The sequence below is a fragment of the Poeciliopsis prolifica genome, unplaced genomic scaffold, assembly GCF_027474105.1.
Source record: "Poeciliopsis prolifica strain line A6 unplaced genomic scaffold, Auburn_PproV2 SCAFFOLD003, whole genome shotgun sequence".
Lineage (NCBI taxonomy): Eukaryota > Metazoa > Chordata > Actinopteri > Cyprinodontiformes > Poeciliidae > Poeciliopsis > Poeciliopsis prolifica.
Window position 1 is genome coordinate 15,193,888 of NW_026562378.1, and position 26,164 is coordinate 15,220,051.

The following is a 26,164-nucleotide window of genomic DNA, read 5'->3' on the forward strand; positions in this document are numbered from 1 at the left end:
TTAATGCGTTTCTAAATTATTTTGGAATTTATTTGAAGTACTTCCTGTCTGATGTTGTCATATCCTGGAGAGAATTAAGTCTGTGCCATTCTCTTTAGTGTTTGCCCTGTCCTCCCAATGTTCTCCTCTTAGCCGCCCGCGTTTTGACAATAAACTAACACACCGACGCTAGAAACTGGAACCAAGAAAAACAAACCACTTCAAGCCATCAGTTCGTATGGATTGATTTAAAATCTGAAGACAAGGAGCGACTAGGTGAGGTTGGTTTTCTGCTCAGAGTTGTCGGCATTAGCCTGATAGCTAGCGGCTTTGATTCACTGCTGTACGAATCGCCGGCAAATTAAATATCAGACTTGATTAGTAGAGGCAATGTCAAGCTTCTGTTCTGGTCTATTATGGGTTTTTCGTCATATCTACACCATTTTTGAAAATCCTAGCTTTTGATTCTGCGAAAATTAAACCTCTTGTGGCTTTCCAGCGAGAAAGCTGCTTTGCTAACATTGTTTTAGTAGCAAACCGGCGGCCTGATTTATTTTGGGAACTTAAACATGTTCTTAGCTGACAGTGGTATTTTCTAAGGACAGGTTGCATAATCACTCAAAATAATGTAGTTGACCTTTATTGTGTTTCTGCATGTGCCTTTGCGTGCTCGTATGCGTCAGCTAACGGGCTAGCGTACAGGTTAATCTCATAGGAACGGAAACATTTAAGGTGACATTTCATCTGCAAGTCGGGTGATGTCAGGTAAGGCAGACTGACACTTGTGAATTGACGCACCAAATGTGACTAAAATTGGGGGTTTTAACGCCCAAATATACATATTTTGACTGCACCAGAGCGCACATTATTCGTGACAAAAGAAAATTAATGTATGGAGGATAGACTGATGAAATCCAGTTAAGCAGTAAAAAGCCTGCAAGTGTCTTTGCTCAGATTTTACATCATCATGGCAGGAGGAGAGCTTTCACCTCTACAAAAGGTTCATGTTATCTACTGTAGCATTTATTCATTGGGTGATTTAGATTAATGCAGCATTTAAACAATTTTACAAACTATAGGACTGCAACCCATCAACCCCCTCATTGAAATAGCATCCAGAAGTAGTGGGTCAGCTACACAGGTAACTGAATTCAGGTGTTTCAATCACTATCACGGGTGTATAGAGTCATTCACCCACTAGGGATGTCGAACTCTGTTCCCTGTAACTTGGAAATGTGTCCTTAGTTGAACACATCTGAATCAAATGCCTGAAATTACCTAGTCAAGATGCAGTCAAGTTCTCCAGTGTCCTGCTAATGGATCTAATTATTTCAATATGAATATATTGAAATAATAACTCATCTAAAGGTTGCAGGACACTGACCCTTGAGGACTGGAGTTTGACACCTATGAGTCCTGGGCTTGTATTCCTAGTACTTAGAATTTCTGGAATTGTAAGATTTCTCTTAGAATTGTACCCCAGTAAGATTAAAGTTATTCACAAAACACCTTAGGCCTTATCATAGCTGTTAACGTGACAAATGTTAGCAGTAGAAAGAGCCTAAGAGTGTCTTCAGCAGGAAAAATACATAAAATACATGTCTATATAAAATACATAGAGCTGATACTGTGTGGCAATGAATTTAAAATGTATGTAATTTTATCATAATTTCATTATGTGCTTGGTTAATGTCTATTAGCTGATTATTAGGAGTGTATTTACTTTCTTTTTTAAGAAAAAAAGCGATAGCAGTCAAAACTTGACCTTATTGATTTCAGAAAAAAATCAAGAAGTAGATTGATTGCAATGCAAAGCATCAGAGGCAGGGATGCACACATCCACTGGTCTGTAGAGGATCATGTCTCCTTGTCTGGTAATCCAATTAGTCTGGATTGCTAGGAGAACCGACTATTGCATCCTGCATTTTGCAAAGTATGATGCTTTCACAGACAGATGATTATTTGTTTTAGGAGTTTATTTTCTTTCCTTTTTTATTTATTTATTTTTTTTATAGAAATTAAGGTACCGGAGTTTGTAAATGAACTTGATTGGCCTGTAAAAGTCCCTATCTCAGCCTGTTGAAACACCTCTGGCATGATTTGAAGTGCTCTGAATGCAGTGCTACGTTTTTTCTGGAACATGTTGTATATTTCCTACTCTGCAGATTTCTCATCTTGACTTCAGCATCAGAGCAAAAGAATGTCTCAACTCCAGTTTCAGTGTCCGCCTAGCGCCATTCCTGCTTCCTCTGTTCCGCTGCAGCTGGGACAGCCGCAGCCTGGCTACAGCATCCCGTGTGCTGCAGGCGCCCTTCCATCAGAGAGCGCCAGTCAGCCAATCAGAAGCTCTGCTCTGCCCGCGGGCTCCGCCACTCCCTATAACACCACCACTGGTCTGTTTGCCTTCAAATATATTTAGTCTCCTAAATATGCTGATGCATCTTGAAACACATTGTTTTACCATTTCAGTTGAAAAAATTAAACTTCTATTGATCTTGTACACAGTAATATATTTCACTATTTATTTATTTATTTTTGTGAATGAAAACACAAAATTCTGTTTCTCAGATAATTAGGTCATTATATGTGCCAATAACACGAATTTAAGACTTGTGGAAAAAAAATAAGTCCATACAGTGCATGGTAAATGCTCAGTTCTTGATTGGGGCTCCTTTTGATGTTGCAGCTTTTTAAGAATAAGAACCCCCAAGTTAGTCTGTAGAAACTCCTTTACCTCATCATTTCTGCACTTAATTTTTTTTCTTTTATGCAACATTCAAAATTCGTACAGAACAAATTTTTTGTTTGCTTTAAGCCATGATGATCAAAGTTAACATTAAACTCTTGACTCAAATATCTCTTTATGTACTCGGATTTTCTGAATTGAATTATTTCAATACAGGAACCCAAGATTTTAGGACCATGTTTGGTGGTTGGTTGTGAGTGACTTATTTTGTTTTTTTATAGTTTATAACATGGCAAACCCTAAAGAGAAGACCCCCATGTGTTTGGTGAATGAGTTAGCCCGTTTCAATAAGATCCAACCTGAGTATAAGCTTCTTTCTGAGCAAGGACCAGCTCACTCCAAGGTACACGTCTCATACCAGGATTCAGTTCTCTGACTTGTTTTGTGCCTTTTATTCAGATGAAGTGATTTTCCCTTCAGATTTTCTCGGTGAGGCTCACACTGGGAGATCAGTACTGGGAGGCCGAAGGAACCAGTATCAAGAAAGCCCAGCATTCTGCTGCTGCATCTGCCCTTGCCGAGACGACGCTTCCCAAACCCACACTGAGGACACCCCGCAACACCGGCAGGAACCCAGGTGGGTCGCTCAAACTTGCTCTGGTCCAGTCTGAGTAATCATTTTCAGAGAGGAAAATGAACACATGAATTTTGTCTGAGAGGAGTTTCTTGCTCTTTGCTTTACAGTAGATGGCAGCACACACACAATGGAGTTGAATGCACTTTGTTTGAAGCTTGGTAAAAAACCTAACTTTAAACCCATCGACCCATACCTGGGTATGCGACCACCAAGCTACAACTACAGTGTCCGTGCTCCAGGACCTTACCAGCGTTCTATGCAACAGTGAGTTTGCATCACAGGGGCAAAAAAAAGTCAATATAATGTTTTCATAATTGCCATTTGCAGTTGGTGTAAACTGTCTCATTGTGTCCAGGTACTACTATCCATTTCCTCCAGTGGGACCAATAATTTACCACATGGAGCTTTCCGTCGGGAGCCAGCAGTTCATTGGGAAGGGACGGACGCGGCAGCAGGCCAAACACGACGCCGCTGCCAAAGCCTTGAAAGTGCTGCAGAAGGAGCCAATGCTGCAGCAGTTGCCAGTGGTGAGAAAGAAGAGCAGCTCAGCATGAAAAGGCTTTTATGCAGTGGTAGATAGAGACTCACAACTTTTCTATTTTTAATGTTGTTTTTAACAGATGAACGGAGAGCTTGAGGAGGAGAACTTGAACAAATCAGAAATAAGTCAAGTGTTTGAAATTGCTCTAAAAAGGAACCTTCCTGTCAACTTTGAGGTTCGAATGGATTTGCTGTTCTCATAGATCCAGCTACATAGGAATAACAAGGGATTGCATGTCAAATATATATTGTTACATGGAAGATCACTGTTTTTCCCACACAGATTTTAAAGGAAGAAGGGCCTCCACACATGAAGAGTTTTGTAGTGCGTGTTATAGTTGGGGAGTTCGTGGGAGAGGGTGAGGGCAAAAGCAAAAAGATTGCAAAGAAGCTGGCAGCTGCCGCAGTGCTGGTGGAGTTAAAGAGGCTCCCCCACATACCCAGTGTGGAGAAGAAGCTGCCACGCATCAAAAAGAAAACAAAATCTATAATCAAGGTGATGCAACTTTTAACGCTGGTTGGGATTAGTCAGGAGAGGCCTAAAGGCTGTTCATAAGGTAATGATTTATCCATCTTGTCAACAGCTGCAGACCAGCCCTGAGTATGGCCAGGGGATGAATCCCATCAGCCGCTTGGCTCAGATCCAGCAGGCCAAGAAGGAGAAGGAGCCAGAGTATAGCATGGTGACAGAGAGAGGTCTGCCGCGGCGCAGAGAGTTCGTCATGCAGGTGAATCATCTGCAGTTTGAGGCATGCTGGCAGTCATGCTTCTGTTTGCGCTTCTTTGCTTGTTTATTCTCTGTGGGATTTTTGGTGATTTCCATCTTCTGTTGCAGGTGACTGTGTGCGGCCAGACTGCAGAGGGGCTGGGGCCGAGTAAGAAGGTGGCCAAGAGGAATGCAGCCGAGAAAATGCTGGAACTGTTGGGATATAAAGTGCCTCAGCCTCAGCCTCCCAAACCAGCACTCAAATCTGATGAAAAGGTACTGCTCAGTTTAAAAAAAAAGTTTTGTGAATGTATTAATTTCAAAGGAAATGCAGCACAACTTTTACAACATCTCCTTTACAGTTTTTGAATTAGTTTTATTAATGTCCCAAATAAAAAATAAACAGAGAGAAATCAAGACCAACTCGGCTCAGAACTTGGCCAAAGTGATGACATCACCTACAAAAACCTTGGCTTGTTCACTGACCTCCTAAAAGAACAGTGATGGTAAAGGCCTAAATGTTAATGTGACTTACTGCCTGAGTTCAAAATGTGAAAATTTATCCTTTGAAGAGAAGGAGCAACAAGCTGGCAATCCTCACTGTGAACAAAAAAATATGTATCCAGAGAAAAAAAATATTCTGTTGACATTAAGATGAGAGTAATTTGTACTTTAATTACAAACAGGATTGTTTTTGAAGTGCACACAAGATTCAGCACTGATTTTGCTGAGCTTTGCTGTGATTATGAAACATATTGGCAATAAATGGAAGGGGCAGAATGTCTCACTTTTCTCCACTTAATCACTTTGAGTTTTACTCACATTAGAGCTAAATTGCCCTAATGCAGCTGTCAAAACATTTTTAGGCCGTCATCTGGACCCTCAGAACTGTTTAAATCTGCCTACAGCTGGTTTTCTCTCAATGGCTTTTCATTTTGCCCTGAAAAGACATTTCAAGCTAAAGCTGCACATTTTTGATATTTTATGTCAAAACAATGGGTAGTTTTGTTCTGTTGCTTTAGGCAACTTCTCCTTTTACAGGGGCATGACTCCAAAAGGCTCTTTTTTTGTTAGAAAAGTGTAAAATAAACCACGTTATTTGAACCCAGGTAGATTTTTTTTTAATTATTTTTTTATGCTTTTAACATTTTTACCTCTCCTGGCTCTAAAATGATATTTGCAATTTAATGTTATAAATTCCAGTAAAACATATTTATGTGACTTGATATTTTTTTCATTCAGACGCCGGTGAAAAAGTCATGTGATGGGCGCAAAGTGACCTTCTTTGAACCAGGTTCTACAGAGGAGGTGTCAACGGGTAAGTCTATTAGAGTCGCCTTGAATGGGTTAAAAAAAAAAAACATCACAAGCATCTTCTCACATGGGTGTTCATGTCAGGCTCCAAGGAGGAGGACTTCCGCTTGCCTTACCTCAGCCACCAGCAGCTGCCTGCAGGTATCCTGCCCATGGTGCCCGAGGTGGCGCAAGCAGTCGGGGTCTGCCAAGGATCCCAGGTCAAGGACTACAGCCGAGTTGTGCCCAACCCAGGCAAGACCACCATCACTGCCACCATTGCCAACGAGCTGCTATACGCCGGCACGTCCCTGACCGCTGTGACGATCCTAAAGAATACAAACAACATGATCCAGGTTCCCCACGGACCGCTCACCAGACCCTCGGAACAGCTTGGCTATCTTGCGTCTGTACAGGGTCTGCAGGTGAACAGCACTTCACCTTCATTAAAGCATGAATTTTATAATTGGCTGTATTTTTTTTTCTATAAGTATGTGATTTGCTTGCAGGTTGAATACAAGGATTTTCCCAAAAACAATAAGAATGAATTTGTATCGCTGATTAACTGCTCCTCCCAGCCTCCGCTCATCAGTCATGGCATTGGAAAAGACATAGAGTCCTGTCATGATATGGTAAGAAACTGAAATATAACTACTATAAAATTATTTATGATGTCAGAAAATATCCAGAATCAATTTATAGCCACTAAAATAACCCAAATTAGCCGGAAAGATGTTTATTATATTTAGATATGTTTATTTTAAAATATGATGCAAAAAATAATGATCACAAGAAAACAAAGCTTAGTTTTGCATAGTACTAGTTTAGCATTGATCATAGTTAACAAGAACAAAATTAAACATGAGTTCTGGTGGGTAGAAGGACACCGTGTCCAGTTATCCCTAATTATCCACATATGCAATGTATACATATGTAGTCTTAGAAAAGTACATTTTATTTGCATAGCAACTTTATTAATAAAATTCTCAGTCTTTCACAATAAGAATGCATAGAACTCAAAACGGGATTCAAAAGGCAAAACAAATTAAGATACAGATTATTCACAAATAAGCATTGAAAATGGTTTAAGAAAAAAGTTTGGATAAAAATGCCAGCTTTTTAAATGAGAAACCCTCTTTCTTCAAACTGATGGGAGCAGTTTGGAGCTGAAATGAACTGAAATATCTTAAGACATTTAAATCCATTGGAGGAATGCAGTTTTTTGTTTGCAAAATACCTTGAAAACCATGCACTTGTTTTTAGGCCCGAGCAGCTAAGCGCTGCGAAGGCCTATTGTTTCTGTACTGTTTCTTATTATTATTATTCTCCCTCCAAATGAATTGGCTTTTTGGGGGCTTTATCATATTCAAAAACTCACCAAACTTGGCAGAGGCCTTAAGCCTGTTTCAAATTTACATATTTTAAAGTCGTCGCAAAAATCCCACAAGAAATGGCTCAATAGCGCCACCTAGAAATTTTCAAAGGACCCTTTGCTATTCACTTACTTCATCGTAGAGACATGAAATTTGGTACACTTGTAGAGCTCCCCAAGATGCTCAAAATTTACAATTAATGTCATAGTGCAAGTATCACAGGAAGTCAGCCATTTTGGATTGAAGGTCAAATTTTCACCCCATTTTTGCCATTTACAGCCTTCGTATTTGATCGAACTCCTCCTAGGGATTTCCATTGATCGGCTTCAAACTCGGTCAGTCTGTTCATAAGGCATGTCCCATCTAAAGTTATCAAAACTGTGAGTTTTTGAGTATGCTGAAGGGGGGTAAGCAGGGGTCAAAGTTCACCTACTCGCCATAAAAAAATAAACTGCTATATCTCCTACACAGAAACTCACAGAGGCACCAAAGTTACTGTGATTGATCATCATCGGGTCTCCTACAATATCCTATGGTCAAGTGATGACATCACTTAGGCCACGCCCCCTGAGAACAGGAAGTGTAATGTTTTACTGTGGACGGTCGCTATCTGACCCCTTTGACCTCATCAACATGAAACTGTGCCCAGACACAGAAAACATGTTGGTGTATTGAGGATTCCAACCCCGACCACATTCGATGGAGCAGGTGGGCGTGGCGGCGTGGCGAAGTGACCTCTAACGCCATCGCCATACGTTTGGCTCTCAATTCCACATTTTCGGGCCAGCTGCTGCAAACTCACAAGGATGGATCGACATCACCTCCCCGACAGGAATCCATCACAATATTTGTGGGGCGTGGCCTAATTTCTCTATAGCGCCCCTAGAAAAATTTAAATGATCAGCCCCAAGCCATGCTTTAACCTACAATTACGAAACGTTGTACACGTGTGTACCTTGTCAGGACTTACAAAAAAGTCTCTTGGAGCCATGGTCGAAACCCCACAGGAAGACGGCCATTTTAGATTGAAGTTCAGATTTTGACCCCATTTTTGCCGTTTACAGCCTTCCTATTTGATCGAACTCCTCCTAGGGATTTCGATTGATCGGCTTCAAACTCGGTCAGTTTGCTCATAAGGCATGTCCCATCTAAAGTTATCAAAACGGTGAGTTTTTGAGAATGCTGAAGGGGGGTTAGCAGGGGTCAAAGTTCACCTACTCCCCATAAAAAATCAACTGCTATATCTCCTACACAGAAACTCACAGAGGCACCAAAGTTTCTGTGATTGATCATCATCGGGTGTCCTACAATACCCTATGGTCGAATGATGACATCACTTAGGCCACGCCCCCTGAGAAAAGGAAGTGTCATGTTTTACTCTGAACGGTCGCTATCTGACCCCATTGACCTCATCAACATGAAACTGTGCCCAGACACAGAAGACATGTTGGTGTGTTGAGGATTCCAACCCCGACCAGCTTCGATGGAGCAGCTGGGCGTGGCGGCGTGGCGAAGTGACCTGTAACGCCATCGCCATACGTTTGGCTCTCAATTCCACATTTTTGGGCACAGCTGCTCCAAACTCACAAGGATGGATCTTCATCCACTCCCCGACAGGAATCCATCACAATATTTGTAGGGTGTGGCCTAATTTATCTATAGCGCCCCCTAGAAAATTTTAAATGATCAGCCCCAAGCCATGCTTTAACCTACAATTACGAAACTTTGTACACGTGTGTACCTTGTCAGGACTTACAAAAAAGTCTCTTGGAGCCATGGTCTAAACCCCAGAGGAAGTGAGCCATTTAGATTGAAGTTCAGATTTTGATCCCATTTTTGGCGTTTATAAACCATTTCAGTAATTCGCCACTTGGGGTCAGTATTGCTCCACAAATGAAACAGCAGATAAACAGAATGAAGAACAATATCAGTATTTCGCCAGTAGGTCAGTGTTCCTCCACCAATGACAAACAGATCCACGGGCGGATGGGCGTGAAAACTTTGTGAGAGCGTTGCCATGAAATTTCTAAAAGGATAGAAATGTCTCAGATAATTTTTGTTGAATTAAATCATGCAGTAAATGTAGCGTTTTCTTACTTCTTACAAACCATTTCAGTAATTCGCCACTCTGAGTAAGTATTACTCCAACAATGAAATAGAGTTCTTTAGAAACACAGCTGAAAATGATGAAAAATGACGAACTGTAATACTTCGTCATGTGCATATGATCGGCTGTAAATGACACGTGGATCATCCGACTGACGCCAAATTGGATACGTATGACCTTTGTTGACCTCTAAAGAGAACAACAGCATTGAAATATATTTTGACTCCACTGCGCGTCCTACATTAATCCGCCAGCTATATTTCCTCGCTAAACCAATGAATCTGCACCACATTTTATGCATCGTCAAGGAGCGCATCCGAACGCATCAGTGCGTACCACCTGGTGGACGGGCGCGGAAACTGCGCAACAACTTCTGTGTTAGCACGTGGCCAGCGTTGATGGAATCTGAGCAACAGCTTCCGCGGTGCGGGCGGAGGAGCTGAAAACTGCGTGAGAGCTTCTGTGGTGGCTGGCGTGAGGCGGCGGTTGCTCGTACCCCGGTGGCAATAGGCCGGAGCGGCGCTTGCCTGCGAGGGCCGTACGAGTCTGCTTGCAGCTTTAATTTTTTTTTGTTTTTGTTTTTTTTTCCTATTTCACAAGTATGTCCTGCTTTAAATACTAATAAAATACAGTTTGGTTTGTGTTTGTTACATCAAAAAATGTGTTGAAATACCAATATTTTGCTTGTAGTTTTGCAGATTCATGAACACAGCCCATGTTTTCAGCCTCTTTTTTTGAGAAGACAAAGTTGCAGATGAATACTTAGCAATAAAAAAATGTGACAAATGTCCATTAGTGGGTCAAACGTTTACTTTGCTGAGTATTGAAACTCTTCAATGGTTTGGACCTTTGAGTTACTGTAATGCAAGAGAAAAGGCATTGTTAAACCTGGTGCTGAGCGGAATGGGCTTCAGTGTAATAAATGTTATTCCTTTATCTCTGCAGGCTGCTCTGAATATATTGAAGCTGCTGTCAGAGTTAGACCAGCAGCCAAACGAAAGGACAGGACCAGCCTCAGGGTAAGATGTCAAGAAATGCCAAGTTCACATTTAGTTAAGCATTTATTCACCCATGAAATCATCAACATGCTTACAATTAAACTTAGTATTTTTATTGGAGGTGAAAATATATGTTTTATTTCTTTAGTTTTTTATTTGTGGTGTTGGTTATTGAATTACTTTATATTCAAATGAAAATTTAAAAAAATGGACAACTTATTTAAAGTAGGTAGATGCAATGTCTAATAAAATTTTATTTGAAGAAATTCAAGCCGAACTTTAGGCTCTCATGTTGAAATATCTCCTCTCTTATTTTGAGAGGGAACAATCCTTTTTAGAATATTTTACTCTGCATTTCTCATTCTACTCTGTATTTCCCCCTGTCTGATCAGCCTTACAGCAAAACTGAATCTGTCCTTTTTGCTGCAGGTGTGGCAAGCAGGAAATGGAGGGCGACCTGCACCTCAAACAGGCTAACTCAAGCACATTGGCACAGACGCTGGACAGCACGGCTTAGATCAGGTTTGGTTGTCTGTGAAAGCACTAGAGAAAACTCACCACACTGTGTTCTTAGTCTTGTTTTGGCTCGCTACAGAGGGCACTGTGGGCCCTGAAGTGTTAAGCTTACTGTTACAAAATGTTCACAGTTAAACAAGATTGATAGGAAAATAGCTTCTCCTCCTTGATGTTGTTTAATTGTACGCATTATTTATTTTTTCTTTTCAATATAGAAACAATAGCTGCATCCTAGTCAATGATTTTTGAGTGTAGGTGATTAAAAATAAACCATAAGTGATGAACTGTGAACATTGTTTTTTTTTTTTTTTTTGGATAGAAATCCTTTCTTATATTTTTACGTGTTTTTATGTTTTATTCCCGCCAAGCTAGTTGATAAAGGAAATATGTTAAGTTTGGGCCTCTTCTTTGTCTAGGGTGCAGCTGATGAACATTTTTTGATTTTCCTAGAGTGCTTTCTATAAACAACCAAAAATTATTTACTAAATGTAGCGTGTGATGTAATGTGATTGTCACTGCTGTGTGTGGCAGTGACGTCCCCCATGTCCCCTTTTTTCTCCCTCATGTCATCTTCCCTTTATCCATAATCCATAATGATAATTAAACTTCTGTGTCTACTGGCACAAAACAAATACTTCTACTGCCTTGCACTTTTTTTTTCATCTACTGATGCCTGATAGACTTTCAGCAACCCTGAAGCCTGATGCGAGCCTTTTTATTTATTTATTTTTTGTGGCTGAGATGCTAAAACTCAGTGGTGGAAAAATTGTGAAACTAAAAGAAAGAAGGGAAATGTTAAAAAGCTTCCAGTTCTTTTTAACCATTAGTTACAAATTTTAATTAGAAAAATATTATAGATTTTTTATTTGTAAAGATTTGAATAATTTGAGCTGTTATGTAATATAGATTGGAAAATATTTAAGTCAAATGAAAACAAAGAAATTTTGGGCACAAATGTTTTTTTTGTGGCACATGACTGTAGATATTTATTATGCAGCTCTACACTTTGGGAAATTCATTAGTCACGCTTGCTCCATTCCATGAAAATACATTTGGGCATTGATTTTGATTCACTGCAACATTGCTGTACTCGGAGAATGTCAAGTCTTGTTCCTCCAATGTTGGAGCCCAGTGACTCCCTGGTGCAGTAAAGCGAAGATTTCTCAGTTTTTTAAAAACTCCTGGATATTGCACATTTTCCTCCATAAAACGATTCACCTTACATTTAGGGTTGGATTATATCAAATCCTTAAAGTTTTGCATCTTTTCGCTTTTTTAACATTACAGTTTCTAAGGGAATAGCTCAAACAAATGTTTCATTTTTTCTCTCATCTATATTGTATTCTACAATGTCCAGATACATAAAGCTACAAATGAAAAAATATTTTCAACATTTTTGATCTGCTGACATTTTTTTCAAATATGGTGAGAACAGTTTGAGGGTATTTAAACTTCATCTTACCATTTTAGAAATCTATGTTTTGTATCACTCCTCGACTGAGTTGTCACCAAGCACAAATTTCTGAATGAACATTTAAACATTTTCCTGCTGAATTAATAATAGCTTTAACTTTTGTCAAGCTATTTATCCTTTTTACTGCATGTAATTTAACTTCAAATGTGAGACTCTAACTCTCCATGGTTTTGTCTTTGCACCTTGTTGTTGGTGAAAGGGAACGTCCACCAGTCTTAACCTATGAAATGATGCTGGAATTGCATAATTTCAAACTGCAATTCCAACATCAATTTCCTCAGCAGCTCTTTGTTCAGAGGATCAATGTGTGAAACTGCAGTGTGAGCCAGATATAATGCTACTGATACAATGCATTTGTGTGTGTATGAATACATTGTGCACTTACCACACAGCATATACACAATAACATGCTTAGTGGAATTCAACCGATTTAGTTTGATATTGTTTTTTTTTTGTTTGCTAAATTGTTTTTCTACCAAACGCTTGAGTAGCTTGAACATGCAAATCACATTTGCAGGATTGCTTCATGCATATCTAATGAGCAAAACAGAAGCTATCACATTAGCAAAGACTCAAACTTGCACCCAAAAAAAAAAAAAGAAAACAATCTTCCAGCTTATTTGTTTCATTGTAAGCACTTTAAATGACAGAAACAAGATGTCTTATTCTGATAAGCTTAAATGTGATTAATAATCTGGATCTGCAGGTTCATGGACATAAAATATCCAAATCCACACACAGGCTGTGTTGCACAAATCTTTTCATGTGGTGTTAATTAAATTGACTGGTTATGCTTTTCATCTGAAGTACTTTAACTAAAGAAGAGTCCAACTAGAAGTGCAGACAGCCAGGCTGCTGTTTACCTCCCTCTGACTGTCGACTTCCACCAGTTTATTTGAACTCCTTCCTCTTGGATGCTTATAAAAGCACTTCTGTTGTAAGCTGTTAAAGTAAAACTGTTATCATGGTTGCTGAGCAAAATAATGTGCCAGAAATAATTAACGCTTGTGTGAAGAATGCTAAAGGGTAAAGTTTAAAGTTGAAAGCTTCCATGGGACCAGAAACAACCAAACATGATGGCTCGTGATTTTTATTTTTTTGTTTGTGTTTGATGTTTAAAATCCAAACCTTATTTGGATATATATATATATATATATATATATATATATATATATATATATATATATATATATATATATATATATAATTGTGTAGCGGAAGACAAATTATGCATTCAGAGGAGGTAAAAGAAAATTCTGAAAAGCTGCATTGCAGTTGAAAGATAATTATTTTCCATCTCTGTCCATGTTGAGGGAAATCTGAAGAAAGCATTCTCTCTTATTTGATTAGAGCACCTGTTCTCACGTTTGCTGATTTTCCCCATCATGGCCCGTAAAAACAAATAAAACTGGTCACTCTTCCATAAAGGCCAAATTTGTGAAGTACATCACGAGGACCGATTAGAAATACTTTGCAAGACTCTGTAAGCACAGACGGATTCTCAGCACACCAAAATCAGAGGTTACTGAGATATAACCTCTGAAATGGAAGATGGAGGGTGAAAGTCACAAGTGATAAGGATGATGAGAAAGCTTAAGACCATTATGTTTTTTATGTTTTCTGGGAACATGGCTTGTAACCAAAATAAATAGTGAAAGGTTGGCTGTAATATTGATTGGATGTGGTGGGAAACATAGAAGCATTATACTGAACCTCAGCCTGTTTCAGTTTTAACTCAGCCAGAAAAAATGAGCTTGGCTGTGTAGTTAGCATATCTGGAAGTATCACTGAATCATTAGGATGAATGGACACAATTCAAAGATTTAATCTGGCTTCACTTCAACAGCTGCTCAACTGAGCAGTGAGAATCATATTAAACAAGTAAGGATGTTGCCACAATACACACATACTTGCTGTCTACTTCATAAATGCAGGCTTCTGTGAGCCTGGTTGTGTTTTCTAGGTGATCATGAATAGCCTGGTTCTTGTGAATTTATAAATGCTTTGCAAGAGCAATTAAAGCTCTTTTCATAGCTTTCCTACCATCATTTTTTATTTAGACTCACAATTACGTGCTGTGCAGGGACTTAAAAAATGTCCCATCTCAATAAAGCTTCAAGACTAAATTAATTTAAGACCATTTAATTACAATATAACATTTATTTTGAAACAATAACATTGGCTAGAGCGTTGCACAGTCCTCAGCGGATTTCATTTGTTGTCAGATAATTGAAAAAAAGTCAATGTGAAGCAAACAAAAACAGTTTTTTTTAACATATAATAAATATGTTTCTACTTTTCTAACTGTATCAAGGACATTTCCAACAGTTAAGGCTGTCTGTTAAACTTTATAATTTCCCATTTATTAATCAAAGGGAGATTTTAACAAGTGGAATATTTTTGTGAAAAATCAAGACTTATTTTTAATTTCAAAGTGCTACAATGTGACACTGTGATTTCTATGTTGTGATAACCAACCTATATTTAACTTCACCAATGGCTATTTCTGTTCCAATTTTTGTTTCAGTGCACTGTTCCTTTAAAATATGCAGCGATGACTGATGAATAATTTTCAGCTCACCACCCTGCCTTCTGCCTCTGGTGGTCACTCAACTGGTATAAAACTAACTAAAAGGAAATTACTTTGCCTTTTAAAAGAGTAATTCTGGGAGAGAAAAACAATCACAAGTTCAATATGTGTTGTTTGTAGCAGTCTGCACAAATTCACAGATTTTTAAATTCTTTTTTTCTTTTCTGTTCACAAAATTCAGTTTTCAAGTTATCTCAGAATTTGGGGAAAAGATACAGGGGACAGGTGACACAAATAGCCTTTTCTTTTTTCAAAGGGCTGTATTTTATTCTATCTGGTGTAGAACTTGCATATTATACTAAAAGTAAGAGATAGTGTTAGTAATGTAATGGTCTTGAACTGTTTGCAGCCTCTGTGCTCCACAATCTTTACAAGAAAGTTGTGAGACAGGAAGTCTGGCTCTCAGTTTGAAAACCCAAGACCAATTGGGCCACGCCACGTTTGTCCTTAAAAGTTTTGAAAGATGAAATTTTACATTTAAAGAAAAGCAGTCCAAATCTGAGGTGATGATGTCTTTCACAGTCATTATGTTTTCAATGACGACTGGTTCATCTCATTGCTTCGTCAGTGACTAAACAGAAAACCCAAATCGTTATTTCACACACATTAACAATGACACGCAAATACTAGCTAATTGCATTCTATAAAATGTAATTTTCTTTTCATATTTTCTAGGTTGGCACTTTCATAAAAGATACATCAGCAAAGTAAACATGATAAATCTGTATGTTTGCTACATAGACGTGTCAATGAATCAAGAGATTAAATGGCAATATTGTAAAGACAGATGCTTTGTTCTTCTTTGTTGGTTAGCAACTGTTGCAATAATGGATCAAATACAGAAGCCTTAACTAAATCCTTGTTGCCATGGTTACTCGCCGAGCCGAAGGCCTGACCTTGGGGTCGTCAGCTGTTGAAACAGCACAGTAATTTAAGGCACATGTCCTATAATTTCACTGGAATCACTCGGTGACCTCTGCAAGGAGTTTCATCGAACCGTAGCGCTCGATCAAGACGACAGCAAATAATTCAGCAACAGTGTTGCTTGCCAATCACAGCGTCAAGAAGTGGCTCTAAATTAGTTCTGTGGTATCCCAGTTGTCTGAGGGGAGTGGTGGAATGACAGGGTGAAAAATGAATGAATAAACTTAGAAAGTGCAACCAGTTTGTTTTCAGTATAAAATAAACCACGCTATTAAATGATTAGTAACGCTTTGTTATATATATCATAACTTAAGTTATGATTTATATAACAAAGAAAGCAATGGTAGAATGTTTTTTTTTTATTAGACTGCTTAAATTTACTGTGAATACTAAATCATGTAGGTGAAGGTCTTAGCAAAATGTGCGAGACAGAGAGTTACTGCATACATTTCACAGCAGGAGAACTATTATTACAAAGAAAGTCACCTTATAAATCTATACATTGTCATTTATTTTATGAATGGAACTGACCCTGACAATAACTAATTCTAATTCTGTTTTATTAGTTAAACATGTTTAGAATAAGAGGATATTTAATGTACAAAACATTTGTTTCATAAGAAGCAGCCTGGACTAAGTTTAGCTAATTCCCTGTTGAGTATCATCCAGGAAACCTGATTTTACTTCATATTTTTGTTTGCTATTACACAAACAAATACATTATTCTAAACTTCTTGCTGATGTTCAATATTAATAACCATTTCACTGAAAAATAAAAAGAATTTTCTAGTCTTGAGTTTTTCAGTGTTTATAACGCTTTTGCCTTTTAGCTGTTAACTGCTAGAAAGAATTATTCATATAATTTTTACAAGCACATCAAATAATAGCTGGTTTGCCTCATGCTATTTTTTGACACGTCATCCTTTAATAGACAGCATACAAGACCTAGAACAGACTTGGTGTGTGCAACTCTACCTCCATTAGTATTTTGAGAAGCCCAGTGGTGAGTGCAAATATGTGGGTCAGTTGTATTGGAAAGGCTTTGGTCGCAGTTCCAGTTTTTCTCTCTTTTTCTTTTCCCAGAAATCTGATCTGAACCTACTTTGTTGCACAGACACACCACCACTAGATGGCAACCTTGTTTCTCGTGTGATTTGAAAAAACGTTCTTGTTACTTTTGCCTCCCATTCCTCCCCCTTCTGCAGAAGACCATCTCTCCAGTGGGAGGCTGGGGGGAATCCTCGATTTAGGGCTCTGTGGTGAAATCTCGGAAAGCTGGAAGCTCGTTTCTGCCCAAAATCCTTCAGCTTTCTCCTCATTCTGTTTTTTTTTTTTTACTATACATCCTCTGTCTTACATATAATTAACTGTAAAATGAAAGTCAAGAAATCAGTTCAAACTGTAAAGTGATTTGATTTATTTCATTTTGAGTCATTCAAGGGAAATGTTACTTTTTCATAAGAAATAGAAATATCTTAAGACATTCAGACACATTTTTTTTTTGTACATGACAGGTACTGGCTATGTGTGAATCACAACCAGTCACAACGCCAAAGTTACAACATGCACTGAACAGTAGAACACTTATACAGAAACAACAGCATAGAAAGTCAATGGGTAAAAATGTTCTGTGTTTTTTTTCTTTTACAAAACAGACAGCCTCGAGACCTACAAACAACATCGTATAAGAGCTGGCTAAGGTCGTTCAAATATCTTGTTTTTTTTTTATTATTTCTATTTTTTATTTAATTCCCTGGAAAGAGTGTGTACTTTACAAAGATCAATGGCTTAGGCAAGGTTGGGGTCAATTCCACTTGGAGTGTAAACCTTAAAAAAATATATCTGACATTTTGTGTACTCCTGTTGGTTTTATTGTACTTCCATTCTCTAATATGTGGTGTCGCATGTGATGAGTGTACTCCATCAAGGCATCTCGAATCAACCCCAACCCTGTGATACAGTGTTAGATTCAGTGTGTGCAGCTTATAAAAAAGATCCTTACTGGGGTTTTAAAACTACCACATGCTCTTTAAAGGACCTGTGGGGTTCTATCAAATAAATGCAAAAGTCTTTATTTTAAACTTTGAAATATATCAGCTAACAACCTAATTACACTTTAGCTTTTAACTTAATGAATTTATCTGTACACTTGGAAGTCTTAAAAGACAATTGAGAGTATGGTTATAATGAAAGAATCTGTGCTCTTCTTGATTTTTTTTTTAAACTAAAGTCAAACAATCATAATTTAGTCTTTTAATTTGAGTAAATATCTCTACTTAGAGGTGAAAAAATTAAAAGGTGCTTCACATGGTTTGTTTCATATTGGTTTCCATTAAAAATGGAGCACCCTGGCATGCCTTAAAGAGATGACTTTTTTTTAAAGAGGGTTCTGTGGACAATAAGTAGAGGTCAGTATCTTCCCTGATTCATTTATTTTAAAAAAAAAACTCCAACCTCGAAAATTACATTATGATAATGAATAATTGGACCTTTTTGTATTAGTACGATTCTGATTAATTTGATTATTGATTTTGATGTACCTAGATTTGAACTGAATATTCTATATCTTGTAAAATGTTTGAAAATTATCATTTCTTTTAACTTTATAAATAAACTGAACTGAATTGTTCAATCTTCAAACTATATAAATATAGTTTATATATATAAATATAGTTTGAAGATTGAAGATTGGTAAAGCAATAAAATAATTAAATTGAAGTTTTAAGATGACAGACATTTTGAAACTGAAGCAATCATTAGCTTGATTTTCAATGCCAGAAATAATCTTTCTCCAGTCAGATATTTTGAAAACTTTTTTTTACACAAGATACTAACTGCCTACAACTATTCCACATAACCCCACTTTAACAACCCCAAATGATTTTGCCAGCAAATAAAAACAAATTTAATTGTAAGAACATACATTGAGTAATAATATGTTTGCTCTGTGTCACAGTATTACAGTCAAATTAAACTTGTTACCTAGTGTTTTCTTGGTCAAAAAGATTAAAAGTATCAACACTTGTTGGGATTCTGGTGCTTATTTCAGCAAGAGTGTGTTTGTGCATGGCTGTAAATTTGTATCTCCACAATAAATCTCAATTCTCTGAAGTAGAGCTTGCTGCCTTCTGATGAAATATTGATTGTCATCATTGTTCAGAGATATTTCAGCAATAATGGTCCCTGACTATACTGTAGTATAGAAAACACACATAAAAGGGTCACATGATGCTTCAGGAGCAGTGTTTGTTTTATATATATAATTATAATTTTTTTTTTAGGTTACATTGTTAACTTTAAAGGACATCTGTGACTGTCATATAATGAAACATAATTTCTTTTTAGGGGTCACCGTATAGTGAAAGATGACATATATTTGACTGCTGGTTATGAATGATTAGCAGCTGTTTTTACAGAAATTAACCATTTAAAATCATCAAATTCGATGTACGCACACATCAAGAACAGAAAGCACGTATCCATGAATGTAAACAAAGCCATTTTCATTGTCCATCTGAGGAAATGTGCATGGCCTTCCAGCAGTTCTTGTGCAGCAGTATTCAAGTGTTAGACCTATGGCAATGTTTTATTAGATAGTAGCAGTATGCATACTATAACTGAGCACTTGTTAAAATAACAGTTTGATTTTTCTCCCTAAATATAAGATACTGAAATACAGATTGGATCGTGTAGCATTTTCCCTACATACATGCCATTTTCAATAGAAAATTTTACTTTTGTGTCATGGCGAAAAAACAATATAATTTTTTTCTCTTTATAATTTGGATTTCAGAATTATATTTTGTTTCAGCTAAAATAGCAGATGTACTTGGGAAGAAAACAAAATCAGGAATCCCACAACACAAACACACATTCCCATCAAATACAGTTCATTCTTTTCCATTAAGCAGCGCCCTTGCTGCTTTAATGCTTCCCAGTGGTAACGCACACACAAACAGGCTCGGCTCCCCTCGGCTCCTCACAGTCATTGCTATTCCTTTCACACCTCAGCTACTCTCAGTAAGGGAGAGCAATATGAAATGGTCCAACTCTGTGATTAAAACTGAAAACAGAATCTGGATTTGTGATTGGACTTTTCACCACAAGACAAAAACATCTAAATCAGTCCGAATCTGTTATTACTTTTAAAAACTACATTCATTCTAGTCCAATGGCTTTTTTACTTACCGTTTCACCAGTTGGTCTGCGTCTGGAAATGACTTAGATGCTTTTTTTACAAACATGTTTGTTCCCATAAACCTTGATGTGATGAAAGGAGACATATAAAAATGACAGAGTTTAAGGGAAGAAAATCTACCAAATGTAGCCCAGAAATGTTGGAGGGAGGATCGACTTTACAAGTCCCTGAAACTCTGCGGAAATTTTAGGTTTCCTCATTATGTGTTTTAATGATGGAACTGGGAAACACAATACTGATAGATGACAGGCAAATTGTTATTCAGTTTTTCTTTGTTGAATTATTTCTTTCTTTGCTGTAAATGAAAAAAAAAAATCTTGTTTTACATGTTTTTATTTTGGGCTTTTTATCTAACGTCTGTTACTGACATTTTTTTCCCACCTAACAGTCAGACAGTATTTTGATTTTGTTATACTTTGTGAAATTGAACTATATCTATTGATTGTGTACTACCAAACTTTCATTTGCTTTTAGGGATTTTTTTGTGTGTATTTTATGAGCTTTAAGTGTACTTTCTGCCAAATGTTCAAACTTTTGATTTACAGTATGACTATGTCCTCTGACTATGTGTTGAAACTTTTTTTTTTAATGAATGAGTGACTTATGCAGGGGATGTAGCAATTTGTTCAACATGACTCTGGACCTGATTTACTAAATGACAGTGTGATCAAAACAAAACCAAACAAATTTAATTGATAAAAACCAGAGTTTTATCATCTAAACAATTTACAAAGTCTAACAAAATCAAATGTTGCCATTCAAACTGGTCTGCCAAGCAAGTAATATCACACAGTGCTGAGTAGCTTGGCCATATTATCTGAGGGTTTTTTGTACTCATGTAGAGGAAAAGTTGATTAGACAGTAAAAAACAGCAGATTCTCAAAGACCATTGCAATCTGCCACATAATCTGCATTAATTTGGATGTCTCATAAAATCTGGTGGTATTTGTTCTGCAAAAGAAGATTCAAAGTAGTAGGAGTTGCTGCTGAATTCAGATAAAGAATGCAGCAATGCCACATAAGGTATTTCAACCTGCTTTCCACTGATGTGTTTGTGGAGTAGCTGCAATCTATAAATAATGTTAAAGCAGCACATATTATGATGATAGAATATTTGAAAAGATATAAAACAGGTTGTCCACTTTGTTAGGGGAGCACTGACCTGAGCTGGCATGCAGGATGGGAGTGAATGGCAACCAGAAGTGTATTGTGGATATGAAATATGGAGAATCTTTTTAAACGAAGGATTATGCTCATTATAATTTTAGGCCAAAGTTGTAATTTTTGATGCTTTTGTCTTTTGTTAAAAAGATTAATTATGGCTGTCGCTGTACTTTATTACTCAAGAATAATAATCAGCAAGTTCTGAATTCCTTGCTAAATGTTCTTCTATCCATCATTTAAAAAACACATAAATCAATGAAAGAAAATATGCTTGCTCTTCTCCTTTAATTTAGGCCTAGCTTAGTGCTGTCAGAGTGGTATAGACTGAGCAAGAATGGTGCATCTGCAGACCCTCATGGCCTTACTTGTGCTTGTTATGCACTGTAAAAAGGATTTGGTCCCTTGCACATTTTGTTTGTTTATGTGTGTTTTTTCTTCTCTCACTTAAATGTCACCAAAGGATTTTCCAAGCTAACAAAATAACCCGAGGAAATACAAAATGTATTATTCAAATGATGTTTTCCCTTATTAGACGGGGGGGAGTGACAAAAACAATGTGGCGCTATGTATAAAAGTAATCGCCACATAAACCTAAAAGCTGGAAGAAAACTCTGCTCTCAGGTGTTTAAGTGAACTGACAAAGAGACTTGTATTTCCCAAAGGAGAAATTTTGGGCCACTGTTCTTTGCAGAATTGCTTTAATTCAAACACAATGGATGGTTTTTTTTGCATTATGCCTTGTTTAAAGAAAAAAATAGTTTGAAATTGTTTTTACTATGGTTCATGTTGTTTAAATTCCCCTTATATAGTCAACCCTAAGGGTGGCTGGTCAAATTTCCACCCTTGAACAAAATTAATGTGGTTAATCACACATTAAATAAAAAAAAAATAAAAAAACGTCTGACAAATAAAATCACGACTTGAACACATATTTTTGTATTCCTACTGGTTAGTCGTACTACATGTTAAAAAAATTTGGGTCATGTCTTTGTTGATCACCTTATTTGCCTCTATGAAGGTTTATTCTGTTGGGCTTACTGTGTACTGCTTAATGTGTAAATTATGTAATCTGAACATGCTTAAGCATGTCAAAAAAGCAACAGAAACCCCTGAAGAAATGTGTGAGGGACTGTCACCTTTTTACAGCACTGTACAGGGCAGTGCAAACAAGCCGGTGAATTTAGTTATATGAGGTATGATATAAAAATACAAAATGTTGGATATGGAGCGTTTGCTGAACTTCACAGATTCTTACATCATAAGTTTGCAATGACACATTGTTCATAAATAACACAGTGAGGAGTGAATTTGGCATGCAACTATCATAGACTCCTGCCACATTATGGACATGTCTTTAATCAGTGAGGGCTTTTATATATGCCTACAAGCATCTGTGACATGCAGACCTCCAACACTAATTAAGAAACCTTTCCTTTCCTCTTGAAAGCAATGTTGATTGAATCACATCTCTATGGAAAATATCAGTATCTATGTAGCATGTGGCTATCTTCAGCAGGCTTGCATGTGAGGGTATGTGCATTTGTGAGTGAGGATCAAATCTGGTAACTATATATAAAATCATATTTGAACATAGTGAGTGCTTATAGAGTTAATTACGTTTAGAAACAAGAAGGAAAACCTTTTTTTTGTTCTTGTGTCCTATTCAACTATTTAAAACTTAAAGTCAGTCAAATCAAAGCTGACACACGCTGAGAATCTGTCATTCAAATGTAAACTTCATGTGAGTACATTGTAAAACATTACAAGATAAGTCTACTTTAAACATTTCTTTAACTGTTTTCACTGCCAATTCATGTTTTTATGTTGCTGTTGTGGGAGCGTGCATGTGCTTTCTCTTTATGCAGCAATTGAGATGTTTCTCATTTTTCTTTAACCAATATTTCAGCTAAGGTCCATCTTTACCCTCATAAAACTTCATACAATGCTAAAATAAAAACATCCAGTGACAGATGTTCTGTAGTCATCCATTCCATACACAACATGTAAACCTAAAAGATAGCAGGACAGATGCTAAAAATAGGCCATGAGGCCCAGGCAATAAAAAAATGAGTGGGATCCTGTGATAACTACAGACCTTAAGCAAAGACATTAAATCTCATACATAAAAATCTGACATTGTAGACAACCAAATCACTTCTGTATAAGGGACTTTCTCTTATCTATAAAAAAATAAATCAGGTTAGATTGTTTTAAGATTTTGTTTACATCAGGTTCTCATAATTCACTCATTCATATTCAAATTACCTCACACACGTATGCACATACTTGCAAATGTAAAGGATTAAGGCCAGGTTTGGGAATGGAGGGCACAATATGTTGCTTATAGGCTTCTAGGTCCTCTGGTATGTCTCCAATAATAATAATAATAAAAAAATGGGAGTCACTACAAGAATGTGGACTTTGTTTTTTTTATGGAACCCTTTGGCTGAAATCATTATTTTGTTGTGTTACTTCCAGTTATTTCCGTAGCTCAATCTCTCTGCTGACTCTGCATTTTTAAACAAACCCACTGGCTATTTGGGGATGTTCTTTAGTTTTGTTGATGTGAAATACAGCACACAGGAATGAACTCAAAGGAGGGGCAGTGACATTCTCCAACTTAAGGTATTTTTCTTCCAAAATATTCCCAACATGTATTGACATAGCTTGTTGCCCTAGAGGCATGCTCAGGTTATTTGTGAAATATGAGAGCCTTTTTCTCTATACCTTTCGTTGTCTCTAGCTTATTGAGTAACTCTGTTTGCCAGGTGTATTTGTCAATGACTATATGTCCACCTGCGTTCCATGTGTCTCTGATAACCTATACTTCAAAGGCCTTTGTCCAAAGTATTTTGTCGTCCCCTCTCAGCCTTTGGTTTACGTGCTGGGTCAGGTCCTATATGATTTTCATGAGCTTTCCCACGAATACCTTCAAGAGGAAAGTAACAGTTCTGACCCAGCATCTTTTGCGCTGTTTCTAAATGGTTAGTCCCTCTCTGGTAATGTATGTTAATACTGCGTTTTGGGCTGCCACCAGCCAGTAGATGGTCTGAGGGACTGGCCTCAGTAATGTCCCGGAGGTGCTCATCGTCATCCGTATCAGCATCGATGTATTTGCTGATTGAGGAGTCATGGAAAGTGAAAACTGTAGGGGCCATGGCAGTGCTGTCTGGTGACTTTGGAGGGGTCCTGCTGCTGGCAGTGGTGTACACAGATGCTTCAGGACTCAAAAGAGACTGGTCTGAGACAACTGAGCTGTCTGAAAGTGGGGATGGCCCCGAATCCCCGTCGCTACGGCAGCCTCCTTTAAGGCTTTTTGAGGAGTTTCCTGAAAACAAGAATCTTCTTGTGTTCTCTGGGCCTGAGGATTTTGATCCTGGACTCAGCACAGACTCATGCTGCCCTATGATTTGATGACCCATTTTTTTACTAATGTGTTGAGACAAAACTGTAACTGGACCAAAAGTAAACCGGCTGCTTTCTTTAAGACCAATGTCTGCTGCTGGACTGTGGGAATAGCGTGGATTCTCTTGGAAGTCTGTAGCACAACTGATGTAGCTATCTATACTAGACAAGCTTTTCATGTCCCCCACTCCATCTCCGAGCACTGATGGCCCATGGTCATGAATGGCTCCAAGCTCTATCTCATCTCTCTGTTTGCTAACTCTGCACCCTCTGTCTTTTGCATTGAGGTTAGGTTGTGACTGTGTCTTTGCCATCTGGCTATACATCTCTTCTAATTTCTCAACATTCAATCTTTGGGGACTGGTGTCTCGAGCTTTGCAGGGAGAGCCTATTTCTTGGGCATTGAAGGAACGGTTTGAACTTGTCTCTGATGCAGCTCTTTTGGACGCCCATTTCCAGTGACTTGGGGACAGGTGGTTGTCATGAGGTCTCTCACTCTTTTCTACTACTACATCCATGAGCTCTGCACTACGAGCAAAAGCTTCCTTTAAGTTCATAGAAACAATGCTACCATTTCGTTTTGCCCTCTCAAGAGCCTCCCTTCTTTTAAGGGCTTTTTCTTGCCTTTTCTGCTCCTTATAGAACTCGGAGAAGTTATTCACAATAATGGGAATAGGTAGCGCAATTACAAGCACTCCAGCAATACAGCACAATCCCCCCACAATCTTTCCCAACAAAGTTTTGGGATAGATGTCTCCATACCCTACTGTGGTCATGGTGATGGTGGCCCACCAGAAAGAAGCCGGAATGCTTTTGAACTTTGTATCCTCTTCATCTTTCTCGGCAAAAAATACAAGACTAGAGAAGATCATGATACCCATGGCGAGGAACAGAATAAGCAGGCCCAGCTCATTGTAACTTCTCCTGAGTGTGAAGCCCAGAGACTGAAGTCCTGTAGAGTGGCGAGCCAACTTTAGGATACGAAGGATACGCATAATCCTGAAGATCTGAACCACACGGCGGACATTCTGAAACTGCAGCACACTCTTGTTGGACTCTGTCAGGAAGATGGTGACATAGTAGGGTAGAATTGCCAGCAGGTCAATGACATTGAGAGGACCCTTGAAGAACTTCCATTTATTGGGAGACGAGAGAAAGCGAAGTAGGTATTCCATGGTAAACCAAGCAATACAAACAGCTTCCACATGTGCTAGCTGTGGGTTGTCTGTGGACTGGCCGAACTCATCTGTGCCCTGAAGCTCTGGAAGGGTGTTCAGAGACAGAGCAATGGTGGATAGCACAATGAAGAGAATGGAGATGATGGCCAAGATCTGAAAGACAGAACAAGAGAAGTAACATGAGAAAAGATTGCACCATTAGGGAATTAGATAAAATACATAAGACTTGAGATGAAAGAGGAGAAGACACTTACACTGGCAAACTCTATATGAGAATGCCAGTAATTGCTAAGAAAACAAGAAATCCATTGCAAAGTCGTGTGCAATTACATCGAGTAGAAGTAATGGGGTATTTTTTTAAATTTTTGCTGTGATATAATAACATTTTGAAACTTT

The 26,164-nt window shown here is 37.9% G+C and overlaps 2 protein-coding genes across 5 annotated transcripts in view; one reads left to right on the forward strand and one right to left on the reverse strand.

Annotated features, from left to right (window-relative positions):
- Window positions 1-63: 63 nt before the first annotated feature.
- On the forward strand, window positions 64-11,469 carry stau1 (staufen double-stranded RNA binding protein 1). 3 transcript variants are annotated; one of them, XM_055022830.1, is made up of 15 exons: window positions 64-260; window positions 2,145-2,372; window positions 2,947-3,068; window positions 3,146-3,302; window positions 3,410-3,566; window positions 3,658-3,829; window positions 3,923-4,018; window positions 4,126-4,338; window positions 4,427-4,570; window positions 4,678-4,824; window positions 5,791-5,866; window positions 5,947-6,266; window positions 6,351-6,473; window positions 10,267-10,340; window positions 10,749-11,469. In XM_055022830.1, exons 2-15 carry the CDS (start codon window positions 2,180-2,182, stop codon window positions 10,834-10,836), a joined length of 2,082 nt encoding a protein of 693 aa, XP_054878805.1. In that variant the 5' UTR covers window positions 64-260; window positions 2,145-2,179; the 3' UTR covers window positions 10,837-11,469. The 3 variants fall into 3 exon arrangements, with proteins under 3 accessions (XP_054878805.1, XP_054878797.1, XP_054878811.1); XM_055022822.1 differs by having other exon boundaries at window positions 64-255; XM_055022836.1 differs by having other exon boundaries at window positions 64-255; window positions 3,413-3,566.
- A 5,747-nt stretch (window positions 11,470-17,216) lies between these two features.
- kcnb1 (potassium voltage-gated channel, Shab-related subfamily, member 1) overlaps window positions 17,217-26,164 on the reverse strand; it is a 40,210-nt gene continuing 31,262 nt past the window's right edge. For both annotated transcript variants that reach the window (XM_055021230.1, XM_055021223.1), the window contains exon 3: window positions 17,217-25,921. In XM_055021230.1, the coding sequence (XP_054877205.1) occupies window positions 24,014-25,921 (1,908 nt within the window). In that variant the 3' untranslated portion in view covers window positions 17,217-24,013. The remainder of the gene's footprint in view (window positions 25,922-26,164) is intronic.

What these genes read in the sequence shown, in the direction of transcription:
- stau1 (XM_055022830.1), top strand. Translation starts at nt 2,180, where the DNA reads ATGTCTCAACTCCAGTTTCAGTGTCCGCCTAGCGCCATTCCTGCTTCC. An exon ending in CAACACCGGCAGGAACCCAG is followed by an intron (nt 3,303 to 3,409) that starts GTGGGTCGCTCA and finishes TTTGCTTTACAG; the next exon opens with TAGATGGCAGCACACACACA. An exon ending in AAACAAAATCTATAATCAAG is followed by an intron (nt 4,339 to 4,426) that starts GTGATGCAACTT and finishes TCTTGTCAACAG; the next exon opens with CTGCAGACCAGCCCTGAGTA.